Here is a 16096-nt window from a genome sequence, read left to right as displayed (position 1 = left end):
TAAGGGGTCATTTCAACCCAGTCTCATGGCATTTCCTGTTCACCAACACGATTTTTAATCTATTGATTCGTGTTCACCAACACGATTTTCTCCTTTTTTTCGTGTTGCACAGCACGATTTTAAAAGCAATGTATTTCTACTGGTAATGTGTTTCGTGCCTGCAGCACGTCTTTTTCTCCGGACCGGAGAAAAAGACGTGCTGCAGGCACGAAACACATTACCAGTAGAAATACATTGCTTTTAAAATCGTGCTGTGCAACACGAAAAAAAGGAGAAAATCGTGTTGGTGAACACGAATCAATAGATTAAAAATCGTGTTGGTGAACACGAAATGCCATGAGACTGGGTTGAAATGGTACATGCATTTATGATCTGTAATTTTCAAACAGGCTTTCCTTGTTCACACATGAGCACTGCCACTATGTAAATCACACTTACAGTGTAACATGAGTGTAACACTCACCTGAGGATGTTATGTTAGACGCTCACCAACACATCTGTTACTTGCTGAAAAACTATTTGCAGTGAAAAATGAATATGCTCTTGCTGTTCCAATATCTCAACGTGATAAATGAACTAACATACAAACCAGCTGTATCAACAACAGTGCAGCAATCATGCTAACTAGACACACACAGCAGGGAGATTAGCCATCAACAGGCAATATCCAATATGGCCACCAGTCAATGCAAGTAGTTACGTCACTTGAAAGTCCTGCATGTCTGGAGAAGTTCATAAAGATCAGGCACCACCAACTTCTCAGACCAATCCCCTTGAAACACAGGACAGTGAGCCCCACTCATTATGGTAATACTGCTCCAGTGAAGTGATTTACTTGGCAGAAATGTAATAAAAGCTTAAGGCTATAATGGAGCCTGTCATATCAACCAGCTTGTCAACATAATTGCCACTTCCATCTGCAATTAGATCACACTGCATTCGCTGATTTCCACTTCCAATGCGAGCCATTCAGCTGTCTGATCGTCACCGAGCAGGTTAGAGTTTTCAGTGTCATCCTCAAGGACGTTTTGGTGAGACAGACTCAAACCAAAAGCCACACTTTGAGATTATTCAACAGCCACGAGGACGCATTCTGTTTTAATGCCTTCATGGTTCTATTGTTCGAAGATTATTAAAATACTGAAGGTTTCCTGTTCCTTTTCCCAAACTGTTCAGCCAAACTGTTTTACTTTAAAAATACATCTTCCACATTTTTCTCCTCCTTTTTTCCCGTGGCTGGGTTTAACTGAATGAAGAAATCAAACTCTGGAGTTGTTAAAGTAATTGCCAAGCTGGCACATCCCCAGTTCTTCTGCAAAGACACGGCGGGCACTTCAGAATGCTAATGTCCACCCTGATCCAGAGAGGGCAGAGAGAGTGTGTGTGTGTGTGTGTGTGTGTGTGTGTGTGTGTGTGTGTGTGTGTGTGTGTGTGTGTGTGTGTGTGTGTGTGTCCACGTTAACGATTGGTCTATAAGACACAGATTTCTTGTTCTTCCAGTGACCTTCTCTCTTCACAATCTGTCCTTTTCTTGTTGGACTTCTTCTAATTAAGAGACTCAGAGGAATTAAAATGTAAGTGTCCCCTCTGTGTAAAGAGTTTCTGAAAGTTTCAGGAAAAAAAATTCTCTCTTTTTGTCCTGATCCATTTATATAAAAACCTGTCTGAAAATTGCTTTTCAGATTTTGGCCACTTTGTGATGTCACAATGTTTTTTTGGGTTGAGTTAGCCAATTAGCCAATAACCAACCAAGGTAACTACCCCGCCCCTTATCACCTGAATCTCCTCCTAGAGCACCATTGTGTTTTTCTAAACCAGGGCTGCAGTCGAATAGTCCATTTAGCTTAGGAACCATCCTAACGGAGTGAAATTACCCGGAAGTCCCTCAGTGGCAGCCATGATAAGTGCCGTTCGAGATGATAGGAAAGGAGGTTTCAAACTTCCTTTGTTATAAAACCTCCTTTAGCTTAGGAACCACTGAACCTCCCTTGACGAAAGGAGAGGAGGAAATGCTGCCCCACAATGCATTGCAGCCGCAGCATTTGCCGTCACTCAACAGTCGGCCGTTCACGGAAACAACCGATTATGACCGAGAAATTATATCATGAACGTTACGGTGCTTAAGCATTTTAAAACGTATGTGGTAAGTTGCCAAAGTGCTTTGTTTTGAACGTCCATCAGTATTATAATCAAAAAGAGAAATATGAACGTTAGTTTTTACTGAAATGATCAAATAAAGTCAACATTTCACTGAGCTGTGTGGTTTGTTCAACTTTTAAAAGATGTTTGAATGGTGATGTACACAGTGATAGGTGTTAAGGACTAACGTTTATAATAAATACATTTGTATTGATTTTAAGATATTTTCATAGTTCATACAATCATACGTATTGGGATCATTTGTATTAATGTGGACCGGAGGGAGAGGGTGACGAGCATACATTTCACTTTCATTTTTTATTTCAATTCCAACTTTGGTCATGAAGAATATGTTTCTCTGTTGTCCACGTTCATAAAGCATTTCAGCATCAGAGCACGGTGCAGAGTCTCTAGATGAGTCCGTCGTTCTTATTTAACATCCATGTTGTATCTCGCTGTATAGAAAACTGTAGTTTCCATAGTTTCCCACAGCAGCAGACACACAAAATGACGTCCGCTGGCGCATCATAAACACGTCGGATAGTGAAAGTGCAGTCGGATTCTCTAAAGTACCGCAGTCCTTTTGAATTCTCCTATCCACTATCCCTTAACCCCGTGATGTTTCACTCAGAGGTCAAGGAATAGACGATAGGGTTAGAATTTAGGAGCTGATTTTTGGATTACCCGACCGCAGCCCAAACATCTTGCAAAGGGGCGTGGCCAGCAGCAGCTCATTTGCATTTAAAGCTACAGACACAGAATCAGCACTTTTGAAACAGGGCTAAAAGAGAGGGCATGCAACAATATATTATAGGTCTCAGATGAATACAATACATGTCTCTGAAGTGTTTGACTCGCAACACCTAACAGTTCATGCAATGTTGTGACATTTAATAATGAAAATGTATTAGAAGTTACCGTATGGAGTTTCCATCCTTAGTCAGTGGAGTTTGACCCCCCCCACTACCCTTTAAATCTCTTTGAACACAAAACACAGAACAGCTGTGGACTAGCAACCCACTTTAATCCCTCTGCAATAAAACGTTCTTGATGGATTTCATTTGGATACAGGAACAAGTTTGTGCCCCAACATTGCAGTTTGATGACAGACAAAAGAAAAAAAAGAGAAGTATATATGCAACATTTACAAATCTGATTCACAATACACATGGCCTCAGTATGTACAAGGTGATAGTGTTGGGAAACTCAGTCCATCAGTAGTTTAATGTCTCTAAAAGCACCCATGAAGCAAAGCACGGCCATATCCGCAAATTGAAAGATGTATTTACTGGTGCAAACTGAGTATAATACACGTGTTGAAATGTGTAAAAAATACACTCATTACTATTTTCAATAGGCCAAGTTTATGAATTAAAAATAAGAAAATGTACAATATAAGGATAGGGTAATACAAAAACAAGATGCTTAATATACAATATTGACTTATACATACAATTAAAACAAATCATAAAACATCATATTTTCAGATTGTAGGGTTCCTACATATACACATTTTCATATTTTCAAATAACATACATGTTCCAGAATTGTATCCTTAAAATTGACTTCAATTTGTTTCGCCCGATCATGTGCTAATAAGAGAAAGAAGACAGAGAGACATTACCTATAATAGTGGACAACATGGTAACAGGAGCTAAAATCAGCAACGGGTATTCATGAGCCAATTACGGCTGATGAATATTTTCCGGCTGTTCTGTCCTTCTTCAAATGACTTGGATGTTAAAACAACATTTTTTCCACATGCAGGAACCCTGAGACAGATTTAGGTGAAAAGAGTGGAGCTGCCAAATGTCAGATTGAATGATATCACTACATAAAAGGTCTGGGGCCGTATTCACAAAGGATCTTAGGGCTAAAAGTAGCTCCTAACTTGCGAATTTAGGAGAACTCCTAAACATAATGGGCGTGTCAGTCTTAAATTTAGGACTCCTAATTTGATTCACTAAGAGCAATTCACAAAGTATTTTAGGCCTAAAAGTAGCACCTAAGTCTGGGAGAGCTTAAAAGTCCTCGAGAGGATTCCTAACTCAGTAAGACCTATTCACAAAGAATCTGAAAATGGCTGCGAGACGAAATGTTTTGGAGACAATGGAAGACTGTGAATTGATCAAGAGATATAGGCTAAATCGTGAGGGTATCAAACTTGTTGTGGAATTAGTGCGGGATGCAATAACATCCCCGACTAACAGGAATAACCCGATTAGTCCGGANTAACGTGCATATACAACGTCATTATCGTGGTCTGCACAAACTTGTCATCATGCGTGTATTCTGCTAACTGCACTGTCCATAACTATTTGATAGGAATACATTTCTAGCCTAGGCTATTTTCTTGTTTTTCGGTGATTTAGTGGGCTCGTTTGTGGGATGTTGCGGATGAGTTTCACCGAGACCGCCTGCTCTGAACAACCAATCACCGTACTGACCGCTTCTAAACTCATGCACGAGAATCGACGTAATCCATAGCAACGGCGCGTCACTCTTAGTTTCTTAGTGATTTATCCTTAGTATGAGTAGGTCTCAGCGGCTTTGTGAATAACTTTTAAGAAAAAACTCCTACGTAAAATGTTTTAGCGCGAGTTAGGAGCACTCCTAGCGGTAAGATAAAATGCTTTGTGAATACGGCCCCTGATCTGTGACACATCTTTAAAAAACATTGCATCCTGAAAACAAATCTATTAGTGTTTGCATTCAAAACATTTCTGCCATTACAAATAATTATATTGATATTTGACTAAGACATTTAAATACTGAATTCCCATACAATACATATTTTTTTCACCCCATTCCCCCCCCCCCCNCCCTTTTGCAATCCGATGGAAAATGAACACTTTAGTTCCACCTCACAGTTCCAAAGCCACAAGCGGCCCGATTGAAAAATAGAACATTTGTTGCTGGTTGTTTGATTTAAAAAAGAAAAAAAAAGAAGAAGAAGAGAAGTCTAAAAAGGGGCCTCAATGCTTATAGGCCGTTATAATAATTAGTTTTCTGTACAAAAGACAATGGGAGTGTGCTGTCATCGAGTTAATGCACCGAGGTATGGAGTTGATACCACTAAGAGACTTATTCATATTAAACTGGAGAAGGGAAGCACAGCAGCTGACCAGAAATGGAAAACGCGTAGAAAAACAACAAATTATATTAATTATGTCAAAAAAATTATAATCCTTTACCTTTTACCTCAGAGCACCACCGCAATACATTAACTCAAAGAATAAAAAAGGAGCATGCATTAAAGAGTGCTTGTGTCTTTTTTCGCTCCACCCTGAGCTCTCTGAGCCGGTGGAGGAAATGTTTTTAGTTCATATTCCAGCACTCAGTGAATCCACCTCAGTTAGCGAATTCCTATTGGCTCTGCCTCCACTGGCCGAGTAATAACAAAGTGGAGGTTTTTAATACAGGGGTCCTGGACTACTGTCCTGATGGAAATGTGAATTGAGGAGGCTCTCCATGAAGGAAACGTCCACTGAAAAGGGGTTTGGCTGCGGAGTCAGCATGGCGTCTGAGGCCAGGGTCGACTCCGTGAGAGCGTCTGTGAGGGCCACGCTGGTGTCCATGGGGGTCTCAACGTCCATCTGAATACCATTGGTGTGGGAGGGGGCTTCGTGTAGGGTCATGACGGACCGGGGTAAAGGTTGTGAGGTTTGTGATGTGTGAATACTGAGATGTTCTGCTCCTCGCGATGCTACAGCAGCTGTAGTTAGGGAGCAGGGGGGTTTATTGGTGGTCTCCATGCGTGTGGACGGGGCGGGGCCTGACGGGAGGCAGCGGCGTTTGGCTGCCTGGGCTTCATCTGTGGATGAAACCCCCACCTGAGGTACAGGGATGGCCTGAAAACAGACAGGTACAGACTTAGACTGAGGAAACATTGGGATGGTCAGCTGTTTGTGTCTAAAATCGCTTTCTATTGATTTTGTATAGTGACCATTTCAGAGAGTCCGAATACAATTGTGTGAAACTGTATTATCTATAGTGCACTAAAATATGAAAGCAGCCATTTTGTGATTGTTGATGATCTTGTCCTCTCAGTTTATTGCTAACCAAGCTAGCAGTTATAAGCTGCCTTTGGCACAATAGAAGTAGAACGTACCCATTTATTGTTTGAATAACTTAGGTCTTTTACTCATTTTACATTTACTCTTTGGAGACCCTTCAGCACACACACAATCGGTAGCCGAGGCAAAAGTTAATGAATATTTCGTGTCAGCCAAAGCAAACATCTGCCAAACTAAAGTGTCTTTATTATATCCTGTTACAACATGAAGGGTGTGTGATCAGGTTAGGAAGCAGAATCTGTTATATACTGACCAGTCTGGCTCGGACCCTCTTCGGGAGTTCATGCTCCAGCAGATGGATCTCTGAGGGTTTAAGTATCAGCTGACTCTGGTCCTGAAACTCGACCTGGAAAAAATCAAATAAAAACGATGAAATATGAAACTCACATATCTAACTGTCTCCTGAGTGAAAGTAAAAACCTAGGTACACTTGGCAAATATCCAAATACACTGAACTCGACCCATAAGAATTACGAAGGGCTACATCAGCAGGGTGATTTTTAGAAAGGCAAGACAAACCTTTATTGATCCCTGTGGGGAAATGTAGCTTTATATCAGAGGAAGATACATTTGTACGTAGAAAAGATGATGGGTGGCTTAGTGAGCAAATACACAAACTTGCACCCAGAGTCACAGATGGGTCTCAGCTCACCTGAGAAAAACAAATGGTTGCACCAACAAACATCCTTGACCGCAGCCGTGAACTCTGAAGCTGCTTACTGACGGGACGTGAGAATCAGCTAAGCATTTCAAACATAAAAAGCGAAAAAACCTGAAAAAAGAACAAGGTCAGGGATGTGTCCCTGACATAGAGTCCAGCTGGAGGCTTTTTCTGAATTTAACAGCCCTTCTTGTCTCTAACAGGACTCTCATACTGCAGCCTCCAGCGTACACATGGAGCTGAGCAAGGTGGGACGCTGATTTACTTTCTGAAGAGGAACTCATTGTAAAACACAATACATTTTTTCTTTTTTGGTGCATCAACAGATATGCCATTTGTGTGAGAAAGAACACAAAACTAAGACGTATAAGGTATTCTTTTAAACTAACCCGAATGAACGAAAACTCTTTTGAAAGCTCGTTTCAGATGAATGTATTTAACTGTTTTTCCACAGAGACATCATGAGCCAGGCAAGGTTCAATAACTTTACAGCAACAGTGTGTGTTGTGAAGCAGCCCCATAAACACCATCTCTGTCCTTTGTGTGTATGTGTCAGAAAAAGCGCTTACAGATGTGCTCACAGATCCGGCTTCACAGCAAAATCTAAGATTAACAACCTCACTTAACCTCGCCTGCTAATGCATTCCAGCATCCATGTCTGGAAGTGACTTTTAAGATGGCCTCCTCTGACACCAGCCCTAGAATCATCTATTGCAATTCTGCATTTTCCACTCAATAAGCACTCTGCATATTTGCTCCATAAATTTCCCAGCATGCACCACTGATGCCAAATCCCTCCACTTTATGTTGTAATGCCACACTGTATCAAAACGCGCAAACCATCTACAAGGGCAGCCGAGCTTTTCCAGACTTAATGAATACCAGAACCGGGGAACCAAACCAGAGGATGGCAAAAAAATGAGACGGAGCAGCGTGTTACCCAGTTCACGGCTTCAAATCAGCAAGAGCGTCAGATGAAAGATGTAATTGATGCTGTTGCTCATAGTACTCGCCGAAAATGTTGTTCTGAATATATAACATTATTTTTAAAAATAGTTTTTTTACGGTAGGAAGTGTTCATACATTTACTCACATTGCAGCTGGAAAATACAAACAAATCTAGTCGTTTCTTGAACAGCCGTGGATTAAAAATGTGATATTTACCTGTCAAATGTGCAATTAAAAATCACTACTCAATGTTTTGAGTAGTGAGCATCCAGTCACGCATTAGACTTTAATATTTGTGTTTTTCCTCACCTGGTAGGACTTGTGGGTGTGCTCTTTGATAAAGGAAGCGTTGATAATCTGACCGTCAGATTTGCCCACCACTATCAACTCCCCCACCTCAGGAGGACCCGAATGCAGGCAGTCGTGATCCTGAAGGGGGAGAGGAAGAGAAACAGGATGTAGGCAAAGAGGAAGAAGGTGGAGGGCAATAGAGTATGTGGAGGAAAGGGAGAACAGAATGGCAGAAAGAAAACACAAGTAAGAGTTCTGCACGTTTCATTTCCCAAACTCATTTCTTTTAAAACTTGAACAACTTATGATTGAAGACTTTCTACTTTTATCTAGCACAAGCTGTAAGAAAGTACGTTTTTACAGTATTTAGATTATTGATATTTCATTCTCTGGTTCTTTTTCTCCTTCCTCCACAGAAAACCCACCACTTATGCTGTTGCTGCTGCTATAATTACTGTTATGATTGTCGCAGTGAGTCATTAAAGGTTGTTTGCATTCACTAAGCCGTCATATTTTCATTTTGCAAAGACGCTCCAGAATGGACATATAGAACAGTTGCTAGGATATTCTAATAATCTCGCTTTAAAACCAAAATGGAAATATGTTTGTTGAGGTTATGAGTCTGCTACAGAACACAGGTAGGTGTATTACTGAGCTGTATGTTATATAACTCACCAATATGTTTTCTGGGTGCAGGTTGTCACAGTATGAGCCGTCATCAAAGTTGACCTCGTAGAACGTCTGTGTTGCCATGCCGATGAGTGTACAATGGTAGTACCAGCCGTCACTGTTACGGCCAATCACTTTCTGTCCTAAGTTCAGACCCTGCTGGCTTTTGAGGGATGTCCGAGGCTGAAGGGGAGAAACAGACGGATACATTGAGGTAAAGACAGGATCTATGTTTGTGCTCATCCAGTTCATATTGTAAACAGCACTCAGATAATCCTTGAGGAACACATTTAACTTTATTTCATTAGATTTCATTCTGGATCGGTTCAAAACCCCATATGACTAAACCTAAACAATAAGAGAGACCAAAGATTGCATTGAGCAAAACTAAAGTGTTCCATCTGCATTATTGCTTTCTCTGAGATGATTCAATAACATGTACGTTTTCTTTTAGCCGCAACAATCAAAATCAATCCTAAAGATTTCAGGCTTTGTTGGGTTAGAATTTCCACTTGTTGATACATGAGTTTCAAGTTGTTGGAAATGTCGCCTCAGACGTCTAGTTTGTAATACTGCATGTATATAATTATTGTAATACTTTTCATCAGTGGGCCATATCCTCAATCCCCACTGTGTTCCCTCCTTGTGTGACAGCAGCTTAAGCAACATTTAAGTCGTTGAGATTGCTGCTTGAAAAAACACTCTTTCTATAAGATATTAAAAAAAGGCTCACTGATAATTCAAAAAAATTATTAACACCCACACATACACCATGAATCACAGCAGGAAATTCAATAACATTCAGAAAATTAGTCATAATAAAAAAAAAGTAAATCATGCGTTTTTGTAGGGGTTCAATGTTACACAGAACAGCTGACTGTGATCCAGATGTGCAGGTACCTTTGGAGGGAATCTTTTATGCCTGTTGCAAGTGACTGACACCACGTAGGGCCAGTCGGCTGGTGTCATGACGACGCCGGCGATCTGTGCGCATGTGACGTGGAAGGAGGTGGCGCAGTTCTCTTGTGAGCACTGGATGCAGGCGCCGCGGTTCTGATTGGCCGTCTTTCCATGGCAGAATACACACTTCTACAAAGAAAATGGAAAACAAAGAGTTTAGTTGGTGATTCAGGCGGCAGACCGCTTCCAATTGCGCTCCTGAGCTTATTTAGTATTTACGGCATTCACTTTCATAGATATCGAAGGATGAGTACTTATGGTGTTATGATTCATAATGTGGTTCATTATATGAGACTACAGGTTTTCTCTCTGTGTCTGTGAATAGAAAAAGTTTAGTTTATTCCAAAAGGAAAAACCCAGAAGGGACTGATAACTGTTCAAACACTCATGTTCACAATAACAGATCCTCCTCCGGGGCGCAGATCTCAGTCTAGTGTTTCAGTGAGCCTGCTGTTGCCATGGTGGAGATGTGATCATGTTGGGGCTTTCACGACAAGAATAACAAGTCCTACTGAGGCTGTTATATTCATAAGAACCATGAGAAGCTTAGAAAACACATCAATTGGAAGAGGAATTGTAGAAAGTTTGCACGGATTGAGGAGTATTAGACCTTTCTGCAGTTGAGCCCTAAAGATTTTTGTACTCTTCTACTCTGGCACACAGTGAAATTGTTGGAATTGCAAGGCATCTTTAGAAAGAGACGTACATAGGAATAGGAATAGGAATACAGTGGAGTGTAACCAGCCAAGCACATCTTTCCCTTTGGCTTGGAACCTGGTCTACTCTCCACTTTGACACGTGCCAGCCTGCACACAGGACTCCTCAACATTCATTATTCATTTTCAATTCACTTTGAATCCTTCAACCCTCCATGTCTACCCCCCTTTGTCTTTATACTCTCCTTCCCCATCCCTCATTTGTTCCTCTACTCAGCTAAAACGGAGAGAACAAGGTGGAGAGATGAAAAGCCGGGGTGCAGCGAGGAAAGAGAGTAACAGCATGAAAAGGAATTTGGCCTTTCAAACCGAGTTATCTTCTCAATACACAAGGGGGAGGAAGCATTATCTTCCTTCAACAACCCTAATAGAAACATTTATCTGTTAAGAAATCACCTGCCATGAAACACATTTGATAAGAGAATTATAAATGTTTATCTCATGACAGCATGCTTGGATCTAACATACAGACTATAAGCTTGGACGGCATCTTATGTGACTGCTATCTCTCTATGCTCCTGTTTTATTGTGATTATCTATCACCACACACTTCCCTTCTTCTCCATCCTCCTCCTTTTGATAAATCACAATGTGAGCATCTGTAGTGCAGCGTATGGCTGATCAATAAGAAACATACATTATTTATTAATCTGTCAATACTTCGTTTCTGTACCGGTGTAGGAACAACATCTCTCTACAGAGCGTTGCTGTGTGATATTTCACAGGCTGGCATGATTAAGACTTTTCCGCTGAACAGGCAGGAGCGCAGCAGCAGATAACATAAGATCTATGTGATATCTGACTCCACATTGCCCTCTTTTTTCATTTATATTTCATCTCTAATTGGTAAGATTGTGAAAGACACCAAAAACTAACTTACTTTTTTACAACTTTTTTAGTATTTAAGCCATTTGTACAACTTTAAACTAATAAATTGTGGCCCCATCTTCTGCAGAATAAGATAACATAATAACTGATCAAGTATTTGTCACTGTTATGGTTTATGTGTCATTGCATGCTAAAGGAGAATGAAGCTGGAATTGTAAATTGAAAACATTATTATTATTTTTTTTAAATCGTACAATGATTTATTTAAGCGGCTTGCTTTTCCTAGCTTGCGGCTCCTTTCTAAAAACGAACAGATATCGCAGCGCCCCTAGGTGCACGATGCAACACTACCTTTGGGGAAGGTACATTTTTGAAAAATGTGCAGCGTTACTGGAGCTGGGAAACTCTGGAAAAAAACTAAGACGAAAGCAACGTGTGTGAAATCGCTCAGTGACTGAAAACTAAACGTTCAAAGGTGCAGGGAAAACACAGATTGCTGAAGACAGTGCAATATTAACTGGTTTCCAAGGGTGCGTGTTTGCATTTGATCAGTCCAGTCATCCGAATTATTAGAGCGCGGGGCGTCTTCTCATGGCCTTTTAAGAAGAGAAACCTGCTTTGACAGCACTCAGATGCAAATGTCACCCAGCTTGTCCTTTATAGATTATTCAGAGAGAAGGGGAGGGAGAGAGGCGACATTATTTGTAGATTTGTGATAATGCATCAGCAAGCACCGCTGTTGCCTGTGAAGTGGGATCATGTGAATGGAGGTGGAGCAGAGACTGTGAAGGAGGGATGGAGGGGATGTGGTGTGTTCAAAGACGCGGCAGCAATGGGGAAATTGCCTCCTGCCCACGAGATCGATTCAGTTCATTTGGCGCAGTGAGAAATGACAGCTGATTATTCAGCCGTTCCCCTCAGCACATATGTTATACCCCATGTCCTCCACAGCTTGCCAAGACCCAATCTATCCATCCACCAAAGAAAGAGAGTGGGTAACGGGGAAAGTGACAGACACAGTGAGCTGGAGTCAGGAATTTGCTTAAATGTGGGAAAAGGAGATCCGGGAGGCAAAGAGAATTCTATAACGCCGAGACAAGACAAAAGAAACGAACGGCTGCTGTGAGGAAGTCACTTTTGAGAGAGAGGATGAAAATAGTGACTGTTCAAATGTTCTTGCTTCGGTTAAAATGTTGACCCCTGCCTGTCTGATCTCACACTTAAGAGATAATTCAATTTTGCTTCGTGTCTGTACAAACGTACCAGATTTTTGCGTCTATCTGGAACTGCACTGACGTCCACCGGCTCCCTGTCATTGGCGTTGACGAAGCGGGCTTCAGGCACAGCGATGGCACAGATGACATGGACCCACCTGGTGACAGAGAGAGACCGTACACACTTCAGTCTCTGGAAGATCCAACATAAGCAGCGTAACCAGATATACAAGGCTGATAACTCTTCACTCAATGCTGGGGTCAATTATTGTAAACTCATGTGTGTTCTGCATTGAGAGTGATAACTTTACACATTTCTTTCTATAAGTATTCCATGAACTAGATCAGATGTTGGAAATATGTGTATATAGATCATATCAGACCTATAGTATTTTAAAACCTGTGTTGTCAGACTTAACAAAACTAACTATGATAGAAATTAAATAAACATTTCATTTTTTTTTTTTTCCTCAAGGGTGTTTCTGCACAAATAAAATGGGTAAAAAAAAAGAAAAAGCATATGCTACTAACCGGTTGTCAATGGTGGACTTCAGAGCTCCTCCGCGCAGGTTACAGAGACAACACTCCTGATAAAAAGAAGAAAATAAGTATTACATTTAGGCAGTGAGGGAAACAGTCAATTCTGCATTTTCTAGAGTTATACTTTGAGTTTCTTTTGCTATAGCTGCTGGGTAAAGTAATCAAAACAAATTTGACACACCAGACGTTGCAAGACTGCTTCACTGCAGGTCCGGTCAACGAAAAGTCAAATAAATAACTTCACCTATTCCCTCATACTTTTCTTTGATTCAAATATTGTTGTTCAGTAGAGGACTTAACAGCTTTTCTGGACTTGTGGTGTTTGTTTGTTGTTGCACACGGCAGTGCTGCTACTTACCACGGTCCAGGCTCCCGCTGCACACCTGGTGCACGTCCAGGACTCCCTGACTGAGTCCGTCTTCACGCCGTAACAACCTGAAAGAGAGGACAGATGAATGGTTTTGTATCTATTTAGATTATGTTGCATTTAATGTTCTGGAAGCACCTTAGATGAAGTGTATTTTTTTAACCTATGCCCCAGAGCTGTTGTTAACCACTTTCTATTTAACCTGCACAATCTTCTTGTCATTATCACCAATTTGAGGTTCTGAATCAAAAAGGCTTGTCACACCTAGCCAGGTTTGAATGATTTTTAGTTGAATGTCTGCTCCAAAACAATGACGAGCACAGAAACGGAGCGCAGAGCTGGTGTTCTTGACAGGAGCTCTTTCTGCTTCATGTCCTCTTATCAATAGCAGCGCCGCATCCCCAGCTGAGCTCAGCTTATCCCTGGATCACTAATGAACTGGCCTTTTTGAAGGTGCACTCCAGCTTTGGGGATAATAAGAACCCAGGAGGGTTTGTAAGTGTGTGGGGGGTAATGTGTGTGTGTGTGTGTGTGTTTCTGACTGAGCATTTGTGCACAAGTCCATGTTGTAATTCATCTGATGGCTTTTTTGGAATGATGGGTTGTGTGAGACAGCTCCAGCAGATATATCGTTCTTTCATTATATAGGCCTACTGAAAAAATGGTAAATTAAAATGCCATTTCATAAGAAATATGTTTTAAAAACAACCAAATAAAATATATTTTTTTGCTTAGGGAAGATAACAGGTGTTGTTAACATTTAGCAAGTAGAAGTAGAGCACAGAGATCCCAGAGCTCTTTCACTCAAACACAAAGTTAACAAGCTGACTGCCCTAACCCGCTTTGCTTTGACAGAAGCCATATTCCCTTACAAGTCGTAATTCTTTGTGATAAATTATTAAATGAGATAAGCAGAGTAAAAACAAGCTTGGGTAGTTTATGGCATGCTGCCTTCAGAAAGGCTTTTGTGCTGCCTGAGCATTCTCTTATTTAGTTCAACCCGAGTCAAGGAGGGATAAACTAGGAATCCTCCCTGAGCGTGGCAACAGGGGAATTGTGCAGTCTGTTGTTGCATAGTCTCATATTCCAGTCTTTCCTATTTTTCCAACACAATTCTCACAGGTTGAGGGATATAAAAAAAAAGTTGTGAACAGAGGAGAGAAGTGAAATACCCAGTATAGTTTGTCTGTAAAGCCTGTCAGTGGTGTACGGGCTGCGTGAAACCAATAGTGTCATAAATAAAACAAAGCAGCGTGTCTACAGCTGAGTCTCCCAGTTGACACGAATAAAACATCACTTTTCAGCAGTATTTTAGTTTTATGTTTGCAGCCGTAGCCCTCCACTTATATTACATTTAAAAACATATTGATCACTAAATGCATTTTTAAATGACAAAATGCAGATTTAAACAATCTGAGGTTGCTCTCTTACCCCTTTATCCACTTTACAATTCAACCAAAAATACAGGGGGAACATTTTGAAGTCACCAATGCAATCCAACATCTACTTTTCAGCATTGGGAAATGCATTGTATTATTGACACAACCTTGGTTATGATGGTTCATTATCATCCACTCAAACCAGGTTTTATGAATCCTGAAGGAACCAGAGCTAATTTAGAGGGAGAAGGCTTACAGTGACAGTACTTCCTGGAGCTGCAGTGTAAAAGCTGTCTGTCTGTCTGTCTGTCTGTCTGTCTGTCTGTCTGTCTGTCTGTCTGTCTGTCTGTCTGTCTGTCTGTCTGTCTGTGTCTGCAAAGCTTCCTGCAATCTGCAAATGTTGACTTTCATTTACAGCTTTCTGTTGTGCTCAGATTAATTTTTCATTGCTTATCTTAGAGAAACAACAACAACATTAACATATGAAGAGGAAGGCCTTTATAACTGGTACAAACTGTGACAGCTGTCCTCTTATGTTACTCCCCTATTGCAAGTTTTACAATGAAATTCGTATTGTTTTTTTGGACTTACTTGCATGAACCTGCACTTTGCAAGACGAACAGCAGAGCAGAGGACTGGTTCCATCCTCTCCGATGTGGTAGTTGGTGGGTGGAGGCTCCGTGTTGCTGGCTCCGACGCTGAAGCACATCTCTGGGACCAGAGGACGCGTCCGACGGGGCAGGGAGGAGCGCTGGGATTCACTGCCTGCAAAACTGTCTTTGTGTGGCTGGAGAGGCCGGAGGAGAGAAGATGATACAGTTAGTGGATTTTATTGATTTTGGTTACTGGTCAGCCTTCACAGGGTTTTATACAGAGCATGAAGGTAAAAATCATTACTTTTATGGCCCACTATACATGCAACTATAGAGTTAAGTGTTGTCCAGACCAAGAACAACATCTATAGTGATAACTATAAATAAATGTATGTGAACAATATCCACACTGAGGAGGCTCCAGCCGTAAGGTGATGTCAGTGTTTCTATCGTTCATCATATCACTCTAAAATGCATCCGAACTATTTAGTATACCGCTGCCTTTATAGTTGGGTTTTAGAATCTGTAATCCAACTCAGTTAGTAGGACTTTTGAAATAATAGATATACAGTCACTCCACTACTGTATGTTGCATGCTTTTATTTGATTGTATTTACTTGTTTAAAATTAAATGTGTCTTTAGGTTGACTTACAACATCTGTCCAGGGACTACAGATGCAAAATAGCCTCTTGGCACATTTACAGAAATGTTGAT

The 16096-nt window shown here is 40.9% G+C and overlaps 1 protein-coding gene across 1 annotated transcript in view; it reads right to left on the bottom strand.

Annotated features, from left to right (window-relative positions):
- Positions 1-4961: 4961 nt before the first annotated feature.
- The window catches only part of LOC104961001 (lysine-specific demethylase 4B-like), a 30863-nt gene continuing 19728 nt past the window's right edge, over positions 4962-16096 (bottom strand). The window contains exons 9-17 of the mRNA XM_010789198.1: positions 15380-15575; positions 13401-13477; positions 13034-13089; positions 12552-12660; positions 9685-9873; positions 8791-8967; positions 8134-8253; positions 6469-6561; positions 4962-5990 (exon numbers count right to left, since the gene is read on the bottom strand). Of these exons, the coding sequence (XP_010787500.1) occupies positions 5553-5990; positions 6469-6561; positions 8134-8253; positions 8791-8967; positions 9685-9873; positions 12552-12660; positions 13034-13089; positions 13401-13477; positions 15380-15575 (1455 nt within the window). The 3' untranslated portion in view covers positions 4962-5552. The remainder of the gene's footprint in view (positions 5991-6468; positions 6562-8133; positions 8254-8790; positions 8968-9684; positions 9874-12551; positions 12661-13033; positions 13090-13400; positions 13478-15379; positions 15576-16096) is intronic.

This window comes from Notothenia coriiceps, unplaced genomic scaffold (genome assembly GCF_000735185.1).
Source record: "Notothenia coriiceps isolate Sejong01 unplaced genomic scaffold, NC01 NC01_scaffold00032676, whole genome shotgun sequence".
Classification (NCBI taxonomy): Eukaryota; Metazoa; Chordata; class Actinopteri; order Perciformes; family Nototheniidae; genus Notothenia; species Notothenia coriiceps.
This window is presented reverse-complemented; position numbering and strand designations above follow the sequence as displayed.